Source organism: Heterocephalus glaber, unplaced genomic scaffold (genome assembly GCF_053883595.1).
Source record: "Heterocephalus glaber isolate CG9 unplaced genomic scaffold, H.glaber_assembly_v1.0 deba00001481, whole genome shotgun sequence".
Lineage (NCBI taxonomy): Eukaryota > Metazoa > Chordata > Mammalia > Rodentia > Bathyergidae > Heterocephalus > Heterocephalus glaber.
Window position 1 is genome coordinate 15,423,548 of NW_028258317.1, and position 20,339 is coordinate 15,443,886.

At 46.7% G+C, this 20,339-nt stretch overlaps 1 protein-coding gene across 1 annotated transcript in view; it reads left to right on the top strand.

Annotated features, from left to right (window-relative positions):
* Positions 1 to 20,339, top strand: part of Pax5 (paired box 5) — a 175,973-nt gene that overhangs the window by 111,173 nt on the left and 44,461 nt on the right. Inside the window, exon 8 of the mRNA XM_021251991.2 lies at positions 17,495 to 17,596. Within this exon, the coding sequence (XP_021107650.1) occupies positions 17,495 to 17,596 (102 nt within the window). The remainder of the gene's footprint in view (positions 1 to 17,494; positions 17,597 to 20,339) is intronic.

The window sequence follows — 20,339 nt, forward strand, 5'->3', positions numbered from 1 at the left end:
TGGTGTCGGTCCACTGTGGGGGTAGGTGTGAGGTCAAGGTGGCTTGCTATTTAAGAGCTGGGAGACTGGATGGGTAATGGAGCCACTGGCTAAGACCAAGACCACAAGAAGAGGAGCTGGTTGGATACTCTGTGGTTCTACAGGGACACCCAGGTGGAAATGTCCAGAAACAGAGTGGGGGGAGTGGTTGGGGCTGGAGATATAGATTTGGAAGTCACAGGCTTGGAGGTGGTGGATGGAGCTGGGTCACTGAGTGAAGGTGTAAAGATAAGGAAAGTTGAGAGAGATCTGGAAAGGGACTCCAGAGAACAAGTGTGACTGGAGAGAGAAGTAACGGGAAGTCTGGGACGAGATGATTGGTGAAGGATAAAGCAGAATTTAAATGTTTTGCATCTTGGAGGTTCGAGCCATCCAGGTCTTAGTTATAAACACATTGTAAGAATTCTCTCTGGCTAATTAAAGAGAAAAGGGATTTTCTAAGGATATTAGAATGCTCGGGGTCTCCAAGAGGCCCATGGACCCTGGCTTGGAGGCCTCACAGCTAGTAATAACCCTTGAGCCATATTGCAGGACTACTCCACACCATGGCCCATAGACACAGATGCTCCAGCTTACATATGACTGCCACTGGACCCTGGATGCCACCACCTAGGACCTTTGCCTCGATGGACTCAATGTGGTGCCTGCTTTTTCTGTGTCACTAACTTCTGAATTAAAGCCTCAGACACTCATGTCTGCTTGGTAGACCCAGAAATGTGCTGTGCCCTAGCTACAAAGGAGGCTGGGAAATTACATTTCTGACTTCTCCCTTGAGAAACCTAAACTGTTAAAGTAGAAAATTCCCCAAACAAAAGCAAGGTATGCTGTGGTGTCAAGAGGCCAAAAATGTTTTAAAACTTAGAGTGGCGAAAGAGATCCAAGATAGTGTGTGCTAGGGGCTATCCTTTGGCTTTGGCAGTTAGAAGGCCTTGTTCTTTGAGTTGTTTACCTACTGTGCTCCACTTCTTGCCACAGGGATTGAGGCAGCATTAAATTAAAACTCAAGGGCATCTGCACATAAACTGGAGACCACCCATAGGAAAGGGGCTTGATTGCACTGGATTCTGACATAGGGCTTGTTACCGTTGAGCCCTGAAGCCCAAGGAAAGTCCTTATTATGAGAGAGTCCTGGGCCAGAAGCTGGTGCGTTGAGGCTGTCATTTAGGATCTGAGAGCTTGTAGTGAACACCTGGACCAGGGCAAGAGTAAAGGAAAAGGAAAAATAAAGAACCTAGTACCTTTGTCCAACCCTTGGGGATCATAAGGAGTTTCTCTTTGACTAGGACATGGGTAGCTCCCGAGTTTTGGCAACTGGCTTTTCTTGAATGAGATGAGAGTGGGGGTGAAAAATAACACTCGTTAGACTCAAAGAAAAAGCTTCCTGTCCTTATAGGTACAGAATCCCCAGTATCTACCACAGGCCAAGCCCAAAGGAGGGGTTTGGAAAATGTTCTCAGAGCTGACGAGCATGCTCTGTGTCTGAGCATCCTGCGGGGCACCATGGAGAAACAGGTGAACCAGACGCTGTCTCTGAGCTGGAAGGGCCAGGCTGTGTCTTCTGCTGGTCAGATGTCACAGGCAGTCTGAGTAGTGCTAGGATGGAGAGCTGTGTGCGGGGACTCTGAGAGCACTGAGGGAGACTGTGGGACTGTGAGTGGGTGGAGCTGGCCCTGGGAGGTCTGCCACAGAGGTGACAGTGGTGGAGTGGGCAGCAGCAGCGTTTGCTAAGGCATGGGGTGAGTTAGGGGAGGACAAGCCATTTAGAGCCAGGGTGGGGGTGAGAGCTGATACCTATACATCTCCAGGCAAAGTGATTGGAAAAAGGGCAGTGAAGGGTCTGGACTTGACTCAGAGGTGCTGGGGAGCAAAGAGTTCAGGGTCCAATTGGAGGAGGCTGGAGCCAGGCAGGGGGACAGCTTAGGGCAGCTGGCAGTGGGAATCCACATTGTGGTTGGAGTTGGGTGTCACTCCCTAATCACTGACCCACAGGTATTGGTAGGAGAAGTGGGCTGTGGGTGTCCGGGTTCCAGACCCAGTCCTTCTTGCCCAGGGGTGCCCCTGGAACCTGCTGGGTGCCCTCATTATGCCTCTCACATGGCGGGGAGAGACATGAGCAGCAATCGAGACTCTGGCTGCCTCCTGCTGGTGTGCTGAGCGCTGGGCAAACCACATGAGATCCCATCTCGTGCATAATGTGCATCCGAGGACAAAATTAGATTGAGAAGTAAATGGAGCCGAAAATTTTCAAAGCATTTCCCGTCAAGAAGCTATTTGATTGCATGTTTTAATTCTCTGCGTCCTCCTGCCTGGTGAGGTTCATTTTGGTGGGGAAAGCTGGAGCAGAAGGGCCTTGGGATGAGAGGGGACTGCTGGGGACCTGAGGCATGGAGGCTGGAGGGAAGAAGAAAGCCTTTTTGCATGTGTGAATTGACTCCATGAGGCTCTTTCTTCCCGGTGATGTGGCTTAGACCTCAAACAACCCAATGGAGAAGGCACTATTCACCCCATTTTGAAGAAAAGGAAACTAAGGGACAAAAATTAAGTAACCTGCCTTAAGTCTTATAAGTAGTACATAGGCTGCTGGAATGGCATGCATTGGCCTGTGGAGCTTTAAGGTTCAAGCTGATGCCACATTGGGTCACATGTTTGAATGTTTCCATTTTCCTTCTGCCCAAGAAAGCTCTTCCTTCTTTCTTATTCTCTTTCCCTCCTTCTCTTCTTCCTCTCCTTCCAAAGCTCAGGAACACTGGTAGGCCAAGCAAGGGTTAGTATTCCCATTTTGCTGATATGTAAAGTGAGGCTCAATGAAGTGTGATCATTTGCTGGTAGCTGAGAGAGAGAAATTCAGTGGCAAATTCTGTGACATTTGGTTTCTATGTGTTTCCTCCTACTTGGTCCTGCCCAGTGGGTTCAAGAAGGCACCAGAAATCCTGTTGACTTGGGCCACACTTGTGAAGCTGAGGATGCTGAGACTCTTAACTCTGCTTATAAAAGCAGTCATTCTGTTTTGCTTCATCAAGGATGTTGGTGCCCTGGACCACTGGAAGGAAAAAACTGAGAGTTTGCTTCTTGAGCTTGAGGGGTATTCTGTGAAGAGAGAAAGAAAAGGGAAAGGAAGAGGCAGGAAGGGAATAGAGAAAACAGGAGGAAGGCTGCATGGTAGTTTAGGACCCAGGCCGGGCTGTTTCATGACCTGCAGAGTAAGAAACCAGTCATTTTTCAACAACTATGGAGATTTTAAAAAAATTTGCCAAGGAAATTTTTGTTCAGATAGAATCTTCCTGAGAAGCTTTATATTCACTAGTTGGAAGTGAGGTTCACTGGTTGAGAGAATGAGGGGCCCAGAGGGGTCCTGGAGGCTCAGAGGAACCCCCTGAACCCCCTGGACTACTTGAACTTTCCCATCCCTTGGGCTCTGGTGGCTCCTGACTCTGCAGAGGTTTTCAAGCCACTGCGACAGCAGCTCCTAAGCCATGTATGTCCTCAGCCCAGCCTGGTTCTCCGTTCCCCTGCTGGGTCCCTGTCCTCCCTCTTACATGCCAGCCACTGCCCCACCTTGCCCCTACCTCTGCCTGTGCCTGAGGAAGCTCACACTCAGTTCCAAGTGCATCTGCCCCTCAGGGCTCAACCCTGGAGTGATGGGAGGCAACAGATCAGATACTCTCTGTAAGTCCCCTGCTCTCACTCCACCCAAGCCCCTCTCCAGCTCCTCTTGAAGGAACCCTGTCCCTGGGCCTGGTCCTGCTACCTCCTCCTCCAGGAAGGCTGCTTCCAACTGCGGAAGTTGAGTCTCCTCTTTGCTACATGTTAGGATGGAGACCTCAGGTAGTACCTTTTGATTCTCTGAGCCAAAAATTTCCCCCACTGTGGGTAAGAAGGTGGTGAAGAACCAGAAGATTGATCCCAGGCCAGCCTAGCTGACTCATATACTTGTCCTCTTATGATACCCCCTATTCAGAAGACCATGTACCCCTGCACTGTATGAAGAGCTTTCACTTCTCTGATCCCATATGGGATTCCTGATGGCCCATGAGGGAGGCAGGGCAGGGCTGATCCGGTGGCTTTTACAAGAGAAACTGAGAACCAAAACTGGCAGTGGCTTGCAAGCAAGAGCCTGAGCTATGCGTGGGCTCTCAGAAGCAGCCAGTAGTGCTATGCAATACCCGAGCCCTGGTACCTGACCCTGCTTCTTGGGGAGGGAAGGGCCAGGGAGTGATGGGCTGGCACTTTGGCAGCCCACAGAGCCAGCCCAGTAGTGCGATTTAATGCGTGTTTTCTGCAGCACATTAATTTGCTGTGCACCCTGGGACGTGCCTCTGCAGGGTGGGCTTGGTTTTCCCTGCAAGCAGCACACCTGCTCAGCTCTCCTCTCTCATGGGGGCCTCCCTACCAGTTGGCTACTAATATTGGCTTTGTTATTTGATTTGGGGAAACAATCAAGGGGTGGGAGCTGGCATTGCAAAAAATCAGCTTGGTCTGGCTGGGCTTTCTTGGTTCCTGGCCTGGCTCTGTGATATCTATATCTGGCCAGAGGACAAGGAGTTAGGATAGTGACGCCCGGAGTCCCTTTACAAAAGATCAGAAGTCTATTAGAGGCTTAGACATTTACCTATTGACTTGTTTCTTAAAATGGATGAGCTGTCAGTTCTCGCATTTTTGTAGCATATTTTGATCTCCCCTCAGGTAGGCGGCCTTGGGGGAAGATATTCAGAGAGGGGAGGAGAGGGACATGCTTCAAGCCCAGTAAGGAAGTAGAAGGCTTCCTAATTTCCAGTTCCCGGCTGGCTGTGCCTCAAAGGGCTGTGGACTTGATCCTCCAGCCCTGACCTTACTCCTTGGCTTGAAAGGTCCAGCAGCCCTTCCCATTACACTTGGCCCAACCTGAATTTGAGTCCCATGAAGAGTCTTGATCAGGTGGTTAGGAGCACGAGCTGATGGCATTTCTAATCCTGCCCCCACGATCCTCCAATTGGCCCATTTTCTGCCTGTGCAATGTTGGGAAAATTTTTAAACGTTTCTCAGCTCAGTTGCCTCTTCAGTACCTTGGAGGCAAACGCAGGCCTAGCTAACATTTGGGAGCATTTGCATGGGCCACACACCTCTAAGTGCTTTGCTACACCAAAGTCTTAAATCCTTTTCAACAGTCCAAGGAGATGCCACTGTTGGCCATTTTATAGAGGAGAGAGCCGAGGCTTGCCCGAGGTTATAAAACACCTGATACTCTTAATCTGTGCAGCCTGCTGCCAGAGTTTGTCCTCTTAACCCCTAGGCTCTGCCTCCCAATAACAACACTAGTAATTTCTGATGACTAAATGGGTCAGGACACCTGGCACTGGAAGGAACTCAGCAGTGCCACTGCTGCTGTTCATCCCTGTGCATGCTCCCGGCAGGGCTGGAGAGACTGCACCCAAGACTTTCCATGCTGGGGACAGCACTGCTTCCTTCTGCTCTCATCAGCTTTCATTTGTCCATCTTCACGTAACTTGTACGGATCCTGGAGCTGAGAGAAGTGGGCCACAAACCAAGGCACTTGGGAAGGAGGTACTGAGAGCGCGAGGGGGAAGACAGGGAAGATCCAGGTTGGGTGCCGTCTAGGTGTGTTGGCAGTGTCATCTCACTCAAGCTTCCTTATCATCCCATCATCGAGGAACTGTTGGCCCCTGTCCTCTTAGGTGAGGGGAGGAAGGCAGTCACTTGTCCACAGTCACACAGCTGGTAAGTGGCAGAGTTTGGGCCCCAGGTGGCAGACACTAGAACCCATGCGTTTAGCTAAGTGTGGACCTTGTCATATAAGAAGTGGGGAGCCATGGGAGGCTTCTGACATCAGCTTGATGTGAACAGTGCTTTCAAAGATACACCTGGCTATGCTCTTGGGCTAGGCTAAGGGTGGCTGTGAAGCTAGGGAGCCACAGTTGACAAGTGGCTTTATTGAGTGTGCACCCTGACCTAGGCCCAGTGCTAGGAGCCTTATATGCATTTATTAACTTAATGCAAGCTACAAGGCTTTGAGGTAGGTAGGATTATCTTCATTTTATAAATGTGAAAACTGAGACACGGAAAGGCTAAGCAAGTTGCTCAAAAATCACACAGCTAGCAGGCCAGGAAACTGACAGCTCTGCAGCCCTTGTTCCTATTATGCCACATTGCCTTCTTTTACAAAGATGTAATGTCCCCAAATCTAGGCCACTTGACAAGAACTCTATGCTTTGTCTGTATGCGTTTATTCATTCAATTGTTTGTCATTTAGTAACCACCGATTTTATGTGAAATCCATCTCTCAGGAGATGGACTTTTCCAGGAATTAGATTTGGGAAGTGTGTTTTGCAGTAGGAGCCTCTATCCAGGATGGGCAAGAATGCTGAGAAAACATGTGGAAGTACTGTCAGCCCTGGGTAGAAAGCACTGACTGGGTGACTTCCAATTTTCAGTCCAGGTCTAGACTCTATGATTCTGAAATGTCACAGGGCAAGATGTCTGATGCTCTCCAGCCAGCTGGGAGATGTCATGGTCTGGGCACTGTAACCAGGATTGGGGAGAAGGTGGGTCTTGCCCAGCAGTCTCCTCTCCTGGAGGTTGTTCTGTTGCCATGCACAAGTGCCCTCCAGGGGACCACTGGACTGAGATGGACGACTGGGCTTTTCTTCACCTGCTAATTATGATTACATGGTTCTAGCAGACACTGGTTTGTCATACCAATTTCTTGGACAAAAGATGCACATAATCATGCCAGAGGGACATATGTCACTTTCCCCTGATGACAGCACACAGCTTCATTTTTGTTAACAGATATTACTGAGCCTCTTGATATAGAGTGAAGCCTCTGTAGGTCTGCGCTGCCACCAAACACCCAGACTGCTGGACTTCCCTATGTCTGTTTGTGTTCATTTTCTATCTCCATCATTGCTGCTCACACTTCTAATGTCAGTTTGTCTAGCTCTTAGAAGTTTTTCTCCCTCTTCATACTTTGCTCTTTTTGATACAGTGAGGGGCTGGGAATCTAAGCTACTGGATCAGGCTTGCCAGGGTTGGCCAGGAGGGACTCTGGGACATGCTTTGTGCCTACCTTTTGGCTACTTATAGCCAAACTAGAGGGGGCTGAGATTGTTGGATGGTGCATTTTAAACAGACAGAGCAGGCCACCACTAAGGGTTGGGTGCTGGCCTGGGAGAGGCCTGGTGGGACCTTGAGCTTTGAATATGTAGCTTGGTCACGGTGCTCCTGACATCATGATGGTGTCCTGGAAGACAAAATATTTCCTTTATGACAGCTCTGGCCAAAGATCAGGGGACAGGGAGGAACCCCACTCCTCAAGTATCTTGAATTCATTATCGTCTCCTCTTTCAGACTATGAGTGAACCCTTTGGGGCATAGACTCTTTCTGGCTCTAAAGAAAAAGTTAATTTAAAATCAAAATGTTAATTTTGAATAGAAGGTAATACATGTGGTGAAATATTCAAACTATTCAGAAAAATATAAAATGAAAAATCTCCTTTCCCTAGCCTCAGGACTCTAAGGATCCACAGTCCTCTCCAAAGTGAGTAGTGTCTTGCATACACTCTGAGGAACATTTTATTCATCTATTAGCTCATAGATTTTATCCATGTTTTTACTAGCATAACTAGAATCACACTATACACAATATTCTTCTGAACTTTGCTTTATTCATTTAATAAAATATGTTGGAGATCTTTCCACAATCTCCACATTCAAATCTATCTACCTCATTGCTTTTCAAAACAGTATAATATTCTACTATAAGGAAGTATCATAATTTATTTATTCTAGCCATTACAACAGATAGTTGGATTGCTTCCTTCCATCCCATTAAATGTAAATCTTGGTGTACTTTGCTGTGTATTAGCAAAAGGAGAGTCTTAGAAGTAGAGTTACTGGTCAAAGGGGGGTTCATTTTGTGATTCACCTATTGAAACAGAATATGTGGGGCACATGGTAGGGGCTGTGGTACAGGTTCTGAAGTCAGAACTTCCGTAGAGATTCACCTCTACCTCTTATGAGCTGGGTACCTTATCTGCAAATTGGGGATTGTGAAGATATGTATCTCCCAGAGTGGCTCTGATACTTGAATAAGATGCCCATACAAAGCACTTCAAACAGTGAATTATATAAATGGCAATTATTGTTGAGGTTATTGTTATTACAGTTATCATCATCTGGGTCCTCTGGAGCACTCAGGATGGTACTTAGAACCTAGTAGATGTCAGCTAATACATGAATGAGTGAGTGAATGAAAGATGAATGAAGACCTGAGGTAGCAGCAGTTGCCCTGGTGATCCTCCTGCTGTAAATAGTGCCTTCCTCCTGTTCCTGGACAAGTATCTTCCTGGGAGGGAGGCCTAGAGCTATCAGTGTAGTAGAGCTGCCTTGCACCCTTGCTAATTAGAACCCCGCTTTTGTTGGTTTTTTTGTTTGTCAGATCAACAGTTACAAGCTCGAGGAAGATCATGCCACAAATGTACACAGAAATGTTTACTGAGCCCCAGTGTCTGCTCTAAAATGCCAGGCAGATGAAATACAAGCATATTCTCAAAACTGAGACAAGACTGGAGTGTGATAGCTCTCTGTGACTTCAGGGAAATAAGACGAGGTCCCTTCAAAGGAAGAAAGAGGAGAGGTGATGATGGCAAAATAAACAGTACTGAGTTCTCAGATTTGTCTTCCTGGCTCTAGAAATCCAGATTAGATCTTTAGCCAGGCCAACTAGAGACGGAATTGGTTAAAGGGGAGAATTCAGCAATTTTAGGAAAATAATTTTAGAGTTCTTGTTTCTAAGTAAATAACACCACCCAAACTAATGGCTAGTCAGCCTGCTGTAGGAGCCTGCCGGATCTGCTGTGAGGACCGGAAGTGGCTCGTCTGCAGTTAGCATGTCCACTGTCTGCAGCTGAGGTGGGCAGGCTGTTACAGTTGGCAGTGGAGGAAGCCCAGGGCGGGGCAAATTGGTTACCTCATGAGCCAGGAAACAAAAAAAAAGAAAGAAAGAAAGAAAGAAAGAAAGAAAAGAAGGAAGAGGCCAGAATCTCACAATCTCCTGCAAGGGCTGGTACCACCCCAATGACCTAAGGCTCTCCCACTGTGGTCCACCCCCTAAAGCTTCCACCGTCTCCAATAATACCACCATGGGGACCAAGACTATCACAGGGACACTTGTCCAAACTGTAGCATAATTCTTGTATAAATGTAAAATGGACAATCTGTAAAATGATTTAATTTCATTAGTGAAGAAACTTGTAAAAAGGTAAAACTTTTCAAGAACATTTGAGGAACAGGTTTTGTTTCTTAAAATCATGATCTTTCAGGAGAAGCTGATTAAAATATGTTACAGGGGCCAGGGATTTAGCTCAGTGGTTCCACTGCCTGCCTCGAAAGCACGAGGTCCTGAGTTCGATCCCCAGTACCAAAAAAAAAAAAGTTAGAATAAAATTATGAGACTAGAAACAATATTGCTTAATGTCCTGTAAGAAATTGCAGCCTAAATTTTGGGGATTAGTTTTCAAACCTAATAAGAATCTACACATGAATAGGTGGCTTCCCAGTGGCTGAGTTCTAGTCAAATAGTAAGGTCAAATAGTAAGGTCAACTCAGGTCTACTTTTACAGAGGCATGACCCTTGGGCGGCACACTGAGTACTGCCCCACAGTGTTGTAGGGCTCTACATGTTGCTTCTTGTTTAAGTTGTAAATGTTTTTTAACTTGCAGAAAGGTTTCATGAGGCTCTATGATGGTGTGAAAAGGTCCCCTGGGAAGATGACATACACATCCCAGAGGCAGAAGTGTTTGAAGTTCTGGTGAAATGTTTGAACCAAGACAGAAGCAGGTGCACTGCCTTTGGAGCCTCTCAGAATCCAGAGCAGACCCTGAGGCAGGACAGGGACAGGGAGGCCTGGGAGGAGGGACTGAGGGCAGTGCCTTGAAGGAGGGGATAGAGAGTCAGGCGGGGTTGGGGACTGACTGAACATAAAGGAGGATGGTGCTTCTGAAGCCAGCATGCCCAGGAAGCTGGAATTGTCACCCATTGAGATCAAAAAGATGGCAGGAAGTTTGGCTTGGCCCCTGGGAGCTGGCTATGTTTATGCCCCTGTTTCCCAGAACCATCTCCCAAAGTTCAGTGCTTTGACTCCCTGGTGTGGCCTGTTCCACCCTGCATGCTGGTTACCTCTTTGGCAGGTACAAGGACACCCAGGCAGAGCTCATGTCCTTAGCTGAGCCTGGCAGCAGGTGAAGCTGCTGTTGGCCAGGGGTGGTTCAGATGGGGACTTGAGGCCTTTGAGAATAAGTAACAGTGGAAAATGGGTAGTCTGGAGGCTAATTTGGAAGCATTTTAATTGGCTTTCAGTGTATATTTTTAAAAACTGGATGAGTTATTAGTATTCACATAGTCAAGAGATTTCTGAATAACACGAAACTAAATGAAAACCAGATCTCCAATATTTTTTTAAAAACTAGCCAGAGCTGAGAAGGGACTTCTGTCCTAGGTCAGGCACCAGGTACCTGGTCACCTGTGCCCTCTTTTGATGAGAGGTCCTGTGACAATGACATGCAGGCCAACAGCCCCACCTACTTCAAGATGCTCTTTTCCTAAAGCCGTGGGAAGTAGATGATGCTTAGCCTCCTTTCACAGGGATTCAGTTCAGGGGCTCCAGTGAGTCTGATGCTGTGTGCAAGAGTCCAAGGCCAAGAGAGGCACTGCCCGACCCTCTGTAGCGGCCAGCACCAGCCCGCCTCTCCATCAGCACGGAGGAAAATGATGCTGCTGCCCTATGGAATGTTGGACTGAAAACAGTCCTTAGAAGCTACCTGTTTCCACTCCTTGAGTGTTCAGGTAGGAAAATCAAGGCCCAGAAAGGAGGCAGAGTTTATTCAAGGTTGAATAGCAAGTCACTATTGCCTGGGATGTTCAGGCTTTCCGGGTGTTGAGTCCCCAGCAGATATGATCACTGGTTTGTGAAGGACTTTGTCTTTCCTAGCCAGCTCCTCCCCATTCCCATCTGGCATGGGACTTGTGTACAGAGACCTCGGTCCTCTGGACAGAACCTCCCATCCTGAGCTGTCAAGGCCAGCAGCCCTCTCTAGCCATCGAATTATCGCCAGCTTCCTGCCCCCACATCAGCTCATTCCCAATAATTAATGGTTTCTCGAGTGGCTTGATTTCTCCTTCCTCTCACTCACACTCACAGTCAGGTAGGCAAGGGGGAATTTGGTTGGTGCCTTGTGGTATTCAAAGTGAAGGGTTTTCATACTGTCAGGGTAATGAATTCTGCAAGGGTTTGAAGCGAGGGGCTGGAGGATCTCCGTGTCATGTGTCTGGGAGTGACAACCCCCAGTGGTTAATTACTGCCACACGATGAGAACCGAGCTGGTAACAAAATGAGATAAGTTCATTATGAGCTAAATTTGAAGTTAATTGGATTCACATTCCCCCCCATTAGTACACATACAGCGAGCCTACCTAGAAATGGGCTGCATGAAAAAGAAAAAGTGGCATCTAGGCAAGAATTGATAAATCAGGCCTACTTGTTATTGGAGTTCATGACAAGGTGTTTTCTGAAATGTTGGGTGAGACCAGAACCATAATTCCTTCAGCTGAGTAGAATCAGCACCACTAGATTAGTGTCATTTTGGCAGATGTTTTCTAACCACCTACTATGTGCTGGGCTGAAGCCAGAGAGAGAGTGGATGGGAGCAGCTCTTGATATCTGGGGACCTCTAGGGCAGAGACAGGAGTAGGATGAATATTCCATGTGCTGGGAGAATGTGGAAAACCTGGTGCCAGAATCCCTGCGTTTGGATATGGCTCCGTTTCTTACTAACTGTGGGAACATGGGCAGATGTTTAATCTCTCTGTGTTTTTAGTTTCCACATTTGTAAAATGAGGATAATAATAGAGCTTGCTTTTTAGAGATTTTGAGGTTATGAGTCAATATAAAGCACAATGAATAGTATTGGGAATGCGGCTCTGTGTTTGAATCATGAGGCATCCAGTAAGTGCTACAAAAATGTTAGCATCATTCTTACTATCATCTACGTGACTTTGGCCACATTGATAGCTTGGCACCTTTGTTTCCTCATCTGTAAAATGGGCATAATGCCAACACCCACCTGATCATCTATTGTGTTCATCTATTGAGCACCCCAAACTCACACACTTCCAGAGGCCAATAGGCTACTTTTGCCCCTTTCCTACTATTGTTCCTCCAAGACTTTCAGTGAGTCACTAGTAGAACCTGACCTTAGACATCCCTGAGGACTCTGACCTCAGAGGGAGGATGGAAACCTACTGTAGGGGCTTGGGAGGCTGGTGTTTAGCTCCTGGGCTTCACCTGCTCAGACTTTGTCCTCCTCCTTTTGTATAACTACATAGTACTCCATGTTGTACATGATCAACCAACTTCCTGGTTTTGACCTTTAGATAACTCTGGATATTTTATGGTTATAGATAATGCTGCTACAGTGAATACCTTTGTGCATATGTATTTTGTATTGATGAAGGTGTATGCATCTTCAGGTACAAGTCTCTAAAAGTAGGATTGCTTGTTTAGGGGGTAAATGCATGTAGTTTTTTTAGATACTTCCAAATTCCCCTTCCTATGTTAATTTGCATTTCTAGTATATAATGAAATTAAATCTTTTCAATTCACTTAAGGATATATATATATATATATATTTTAAGGAGATATATATATATATACATACAGAGAGAGAGAGAGAGAGAGAGAGAGAAAAGAGTCAAAAAATGTATACACTTCAGGAAAAGAAAAGCTTGTATAAATATTTTAACACTAAATTTATTGAGACATGAGATGAGTAAGTTAGCTTTGGCCTATACAATTAAAAGAGGTGCTCGAAGTCATGGTCATTAGCTTCCAGACATTTGTTACTACATCGAACTGCTGCTTGGTATCCATGGTCATTGAGATCGCTGCACATGCATTTTCAATTTCTTCTCTAAGGGCCAGCAGTGTAGTGGGTTTTTTGCTATATACAACATCCTCTAGGGTCTCCCATACGAAAGTAACACCATCTGTTGAAAAAACATCATACTCTTTTCCTTTTCCGGAAGTGAGTATACATTTTTTGGTGGACTCTGTATATATAGACAGAGCAGGAGTTTATGTTCATGTACTTTATCCATTATTCTGTGGGATTATTTTTGGTCTTTTCTCTTCAAATTTTACAATTTCTTGTTACCTAGGGATAATAATCCTTTATCTATGGTGTATATATTGCAAATAATTTCTCCCAATTTGTTGCTTATCATTTATCATTTGATTTTGCTTCTGTTCTATTTTTAGCAGCCACGAGGGGTTTTTTGGGGGGGGTTATGTATCAATTGTTTCTTTTATTGCATCTTTTTTCCCATAAAAATAAATTTATTTGGCTTAAAAACATAATGTTTACTATCATGCCCTTCCACTATTTTTGGTGTCAGACTACCATTTCTTTTTCAAGATGATGGTGATAATAGATGATAATTTCTAAAGTAGTAGAATTATTGAGATACAATTCATAGACCATAAAATTCACCCATCTCAAGTGTACAGATAATTCAGTGGTTATTAGTATAATCACAATTTGTACAACTATCACCACGGTCACTTCATAACACAGCTCAAAGGATCCCACACCCACCCAGGCAACCACTGGTCTACTTTTTGTCTCTGAAGATTTGCCTGTTCTGGATATTTTACATGAAATGATTCATACATCATGTTGCCATGTGTGACTGGCTTTTTTTTACTCAGCATAATCATTTCACATTGTAGCATGTATTCCTATGTCATTCTTTTGTATTGCCAAATATCTCATTGTTTGGATGTACCATGTTTTCTTCATCCATTTATAAGATGATGGATATTTCAGTTGCCTCCACTTCTTGGCTATTATGAATAAAACTTCTGTGAACAATAGTGTATGAGGTTTTGTGTGAACATTTGGTCTCATTTCTCTTGAGATACACTTAGGAGTAAAAATGCTGGGTCCTATGATAACTCTATATTTCGTCTTTTGAGAAGCTACCAGACTTTTCCAAAGTGGCTGCATCATTTTATATTCCCCCCAGCAATGTATTAGATTCCCAATTTTTTCATCTTTGCCAAAGATTTTTTTAATCTGTCTTTTTATTATAACCATTGTAGTGAGTGTGATGCTTCATTGTGGTTTTGATTTGTATTGCCCTAATGATTGATGATATTGAATATCTTTTCATGTGCTTGCTGACCATTTCATTTATTCTTCTTTAAACAAATGCCTATTCAGATCCTTTGCTCATTTTAAATTGGTTTATTAGTCTTTTATTGTTAAGCTATAAGAGTTCTTTATATAGTCTAGATACAGGTTCTTTATCAGATACATGATTTGCAAATATTTTCTCCTATTTTGTGGGTCATCTTTTTCCTTTCTTAATGGTGTTCTTTGAAGCACAAAAGTTTTTAATTTTGATGAAGTTCAATTTCTTTTTCTTTTGTTGTTTGTCATATCTAAGAAACCACTGCCTAATCCAAAGTCATGAATATTTATGCCTATTTTTCCTTCTAAGAGTTTTATAGTTTTAGTGCTTACATTCAAGTCTTTGATCCATTTTTGTTTAATTTTTACAAGGGTGTGCAACTGGGTTTGCAACATTGTTAGAAAGTTTTTATATCAAGATTATGCTAGCTTGGTGAAATGAATTAGGAAGAGTTTCTTGGATTTATATATCCTAGAACAGTTTAATAACAGGAGTATGTGTCCCTTAAAGATTTTTGCCCCAGACAAAAACAATCAAAAAACTTACCCAAGAAAGTAAATGGGTGAGGCACTTTTTTTTTTTTTTTTGTACCAGGGATTGAACTCAGGACCTTGCACTTGCAAGACAGGCACGGTGCCACTGAGCTAAATCCCCAACCTGAGGCACTTATTTTTTAAGGCATTTTTTTCACTTTCTTCAAGGTTATTGGCTGTTTTTTTTTTTTTTTCACTTGTTCTCGAGTTAATTTTGATAACATATTTTCCCAGAAAATGTGGAGATTTCTACATTTATTAGTGTGGAGTACATTTTCTTCTTTTTTAATATTCTCTCTATATTTCTGGTTATATATTCTCACTTTTTATCTTGATATTTGGGTCTTTTTCAAAACTCTTGATCTATGTTTATCTGTTTTATTCGTCTTTTCAAATAACAATTCTTGCTTGTACTTATTGTCTGCCTGCTTTTCTGTTTCCTAATTCATTATTTTTTGCTTTTTCTTTTTTGATTCCTTCCTCTTTTTTCCCCCTAGATTAATTTTATTGCTTTTTATCTAGCTTTCTAAGTTGAGTGCTTCAGTGAGGCTCTGATTTCGGAACCTTTACTTGAAGGATCAAGGTTTTAAGGTCTGTGTAACAGCAGCAGAAACTGTTGACCAAACATGACCAAAAGGGCAGCCCTTATTGAAAGAAGAACCCATTACCAGGAACCAGGAGACCTGCCAGGCCCAGCCTTGCCTCAGATCAGCTCAGCTTCCACAGACAAGTCCCTTGCCCTCCCAAGGCCGTCTTCTCCCTCCTGGGCAGCTGGGAAGTATGCGGGCCCGGGCATGGGCCCCTGCAGGCTCCTGCAGGATAATGCCCTCCTTCTCTCAGCAGGCAGTCTATATCCCCCTCTTATGTCTTGGCCTCCACCCCAACGCACTCACCCATAAAATCTTGCAGTTGAGTTTGTTCTGCAAGATGGAGCCAACGAGTAATGATGACAGTGTCCCAGCTGAGAGGGAGTGGGGCCTCTGGACTCAGGGCCAGAGTAGAGACAGTTCCACACACAAGGCAGTAGAATGGAGTGGCAAAACTTGTGGTTTTGACATTGGATTGCTTGGTTTTGAATCTTTGGGAGTAGTGTGCAGCCTTGGAGAAGTCTTAATTTCTTGTAAAGAGAAAATAGTATCAGCATCGCACCTGACAGGGGTTGTTGAGGTTTAAGGGTGTTAACCATTGAAAATACTTAGAGGTTGGTATTTTATTATTTCTATGTAAGTGTTCATAATTTGTAGTTGTCATCATCAGCAATTGAGCCTGGGAACAGGGCCGGGGTGGGAGGTGCTCCCTGATTGGTGGAGGAGTAGCTCATCAAAGCAGCCCCTGCCATTGGCTGTCATTTTTATCTGTCTCACAGTCTGGCCACTGAATCTTAAATATTACAGTGGTCAGACTTGTGCTTAGTCTCTTTCCGCAGACACCTTTTCAGTAGCCCCAAGACCCCTAACTCTCTGCAACTGCTCTGAAGAAGGCTGTGAACATGAGTGCTCCCAATCACACCACCATGGTGCTGCTGGAGGTAGAGGAGGGTCTGGCTGATGTTAGGAAACTTGGGCTGAGGCACCTGCTCTGCCCTCTGTCCCTATGGGACCTGAGCCAGTTGCTCTCCTCCTTTGCTTTAGGTCCCAGTTTTCCCATCTGCAAAATGGCAGCAGGGATTGGGGTAGGCAAGAGCTCCTCTGGCAGTTTTTCCACTGATTCCTGAGCATGGATGAAGGGAACAGTTTGGGGCTCCCAAAGCTCCTGCTTCTCTAGCAGGGCCACTTCTTCCATTTACTTAGCAAATATTTTAGGCCTATGGCATTCTGGCCTTGGAGTACAAAGACCCGATCTCTAGAGAGAAGGAGCTGCCACCCATGGCTGTGGATCTGGTTGGCAAAAGGTGAGGAGGGAGGACAGGAGGGCTAGTCAAGCAAACTTCCTTAACTCACCTTGTGAGCGGGGTCAGTTCTGCCAGCATGGGTTTCCTGCCTCTCATGAGAAGTCATAACAGCTCTAATGGATGCTTGTCATGTGGGGGAGCCGAGGGCTCCCAGAGATAAATCCTGGAGCATTTGCTCCCCCTCTAAAATGCCTCATGTGAGGACATGAGCCTAGTCCAAAGGCAAGGAGCTGGTGAGCAGAGGGAGGGAGGAGCCTCCTGCTTCCTACTTCTTCACTAAATGAAGGAACAGTTCTGGGTCAGGGAGGAAGCATTCTGTGAGGGGCCAAGGTATGGGGCCAGAGGGTCTGAGTCAGGGATGCCCCTCCCCACTGTGGGCTGTCGAGGAGGGCAGAGAGGGCGGCTGAGCAGGTCTGTGAAGGTGATGCTGTTAGGTGCGGCTGGAGGAAGGAGACTGTGCAGAGGGCCCAGCAGAAACATCTTTGTGGCAGTGGAGCAGTCCAAGTCATGGTTGGGGGAGTCGAGAGCCCTGGCATGTGCCAGGACCTCTGCAGTCCCATGTTCCCGTTTCAAGCCAGAGCCCTGGCTTGGTTCTCGATGAGTGGAGCCTGGGGGACTGGCAATGTGTGCGTGAGCCCAGGCTTGCATGAGCAGTGGGACAGGGATGGGGACATACTGGTGTTCAGCATCCAGACGTGACAAATGTGCAGACATGTCAGGGGAGCTGTGGACAAGCGGCTGGCCTCAGAGATACTCACCCTGTGATTTGTTGCTTTGATTCCTCAGGCCGCGACTTGGCGAGCACGACCCTCCCCGGGTACCCTCCACACGTCCCCCCTGCTGGACAGGGCAGCTACTCAGCGCCTACACTGACAGGGATGGTGCCTGGTGAGTTTGCACTGCCGGCTGCCTCCACAGCAGGCAGCGGACAGGGTTTCAGAGGGGAGCATCCCGCCAACAGCCTGGTGACCTCTATGCTTCTGAGAAGCGGGCCTGAATAAATGAAGCGGAGGTCTGGCCCAGCCTCTTTCCTGCAGCTGGGTGTGCTGAACAGCCGCGACGACAGCACTGGGGAGGACGTCAGAGAGGGGTCCCCGGCTGTCACTCAAGCAGCTCCTTGCTGGCCACATGGAGCTGGAACACAGAGGGTTGCAGGGCCAGCTTACAGGGGAGGGGTCGCCAGCTTTTCCTCCCTCTTTCCCTTCTTCCTTCCTCCTCCCCTCCCTCCTGACTGTGTGACTCCAGGCAACAGAAGCCCCGAGGGGCTTTCAGCCATCTCACTCCCATGTTCAAAACAGACAGGATGGAAGGTGGTGAATTTGTCATTTGATTCTAAACTGAGCACCACTGAAACCCAATTCCCTCTAGGTAGTGAAGCATCAGTTTCAAGACATTTAGAAAGAGGGCCACCATGTCAGGTCCTCGTGGTACTGGCTTTCTGTGTGTTAACAGCATTAACATAGCAGCATTAGTCAAAGTCTCCTTTTTTTGAAAGACTCTTTTCAAAACATCAAGAAAGATCAAGGCTTTGTTAGATGTTGTTCTACTTCCTTTACTGGGCAGGGGTGCCTCTTGTTTGGTGTCCTTTGAAGGAGCCATGCCATACTTTCCAGTGCCTGGGGGGTCTAGACGCTTGAAGACCCTCCACTTTCCCCTGTCTCCAACTGCTTTCTCTTTGGAGCCTCACAACAGCTCAAAAAGTAGGGGCTGCAATATACCTGAATCACCGAGGAAGCAGGAGGTAGGGCCACCACCGGGAGCCAGGTAGGACCAGGCAAGAAAGAACCCCTTCACTGGGAGCCACTCCTTAGAGGGCCCTGCTTTGGCCCTGCTGGGGTAGTGTCCCCCTCACCCCAAGGACCAGGGAGAGTCTACAGACCCAAGGGGACATGCTTATGATCCTTCTTCCAGGCCACCTGACACCAACCCCAGTCAGGCTGAGGCTCTTCCGGCCTCTTCTCCAGGGTCATCCTCCTAGAGATAGCTCATGTCAGCTGTTTGCGCCCTTGGGCCAGGGTCTGGATTCTTGTTAGCATGTGGACAGAGATCAGGTGTGAGGGATGGGTGCGCCGCTATGCAAGTCCCTGCATGGTGGCCAGTGGAGTTGGGGGTAGGGACAGTGGTCAGATCATGGTTGGTGTGGGGTGTCCCCAGGCAGCACAGCCTGGCATAGAGCACCAAGGAGTCCTGGCGTTCTAAATTTCATCCTAATCCTCCAAGTTGTGTCAAAGATGGATTTAACAGGGTAGGAGGATGGAGCATATTTCATTTAACGGTTTGTTAGCTTGATTTATGATTTTTAGATATGAGACATATGGGAAATGGCCCGTGTGTGTACTCTTGCCCGGGGCCTTGCCCATGCCAGGGAGGCTGCCAGGTTCACCTGCAAAACCTCTGCCTTTTCTGGTGCTGTGAGGGGGTGTCCATGGCAGAACCCAGGGAAATATTGTGCACAAGGCAGGCAGAGATGGGGGGTCACACACCGTCCTTCCTCAGCTACACACCACCACCACCGCCCCACCTCACTTCTCATCTCCCAACCCTCCGTGAGTTAGAGTAGATCTCGAGCCATAACCTTGAATGACCCTTCACATTTATGTAGCTTTTCCTAGAATACAAAATGCTTTCCCTAGAACCCTTTCTGTAATAACTCTATGGACAAGCTCCAGATAGAGCTCAATCCCCATTTCTCAAAAGGTCTAAGACTCAGAGATGTCAGGGAACTGCCCAAGGCTTCACAGCTTGCAGGCAGAAGACTTGACCCCAGTCAGGCACTCCTTGCTCTGTGCTGTGCTGCCTGTGTGCTTTCTGAATCTGTCAACTGTTACTTCTCAGTGACAATAGAAGGGGAGGCAGAAGTAGCACCAGGCCCCAAGGGCATGTGAGCAGGTGAAGCCAAGGCCACCTGGCTGCCCTCTCAGCTCCCTGCTGCAAACCTCCAGGAGGCCAAGTTCAGAGAAGCAGCTGAACTTTCTTGAGTTTATCCAAACAGAGCCTGCCCTCTGGCCCTGTGATTTCTCCAGCCTTAATTACCAGGCTCCGAATACAAATGGCTGTGGGCTGCCCAAACCCCTCTCGGGAACGGATGGCTGCGCCTCGTCCTTTAATGGTGGCAGAAGGAATCATGGGACTGAGCAAGGGTACAGCCTAACCACGCCTGCTGGCATCAGTTGGACAGAGACAACCACAAGGCCCCTTGGGACTCTGTCCCCTGGCACAGAGGGAGGCTGCACAGTGTGAAGGAAAGAAAACAAGAATTTTGGCAGGAGATCCTGCTGCCCAAGAGCCCCTGACTTCTTTCTCTCTGCCTGCATTCTTCCTTTCTCTGCATCTCTCCCTCCCCACCCTCTTTTCCCTCTTGCTGACCCACTTGCTTGGTTTTCTCAGCACTCCCCCTCACTCAGTGCCCAGCCAGTGCCAGGGCTAGGAATCTGAGCTCAGCAGCACAGTCTTCAATGTCCAAGCCAGTGATTTCACGTCTTTGAAACTCTTACTTTCAGCATATTTCCAAATTCCTGTTTCTTGGCTGGCCCGTGCACACTATCTTTGCAGATCCTACTCCAGTATGGAGAGGGACCCCTTTCAGCAGAGCAGGGCTCCTCAGGCACCTCTGTGGCCTGGCCCCAGCTTA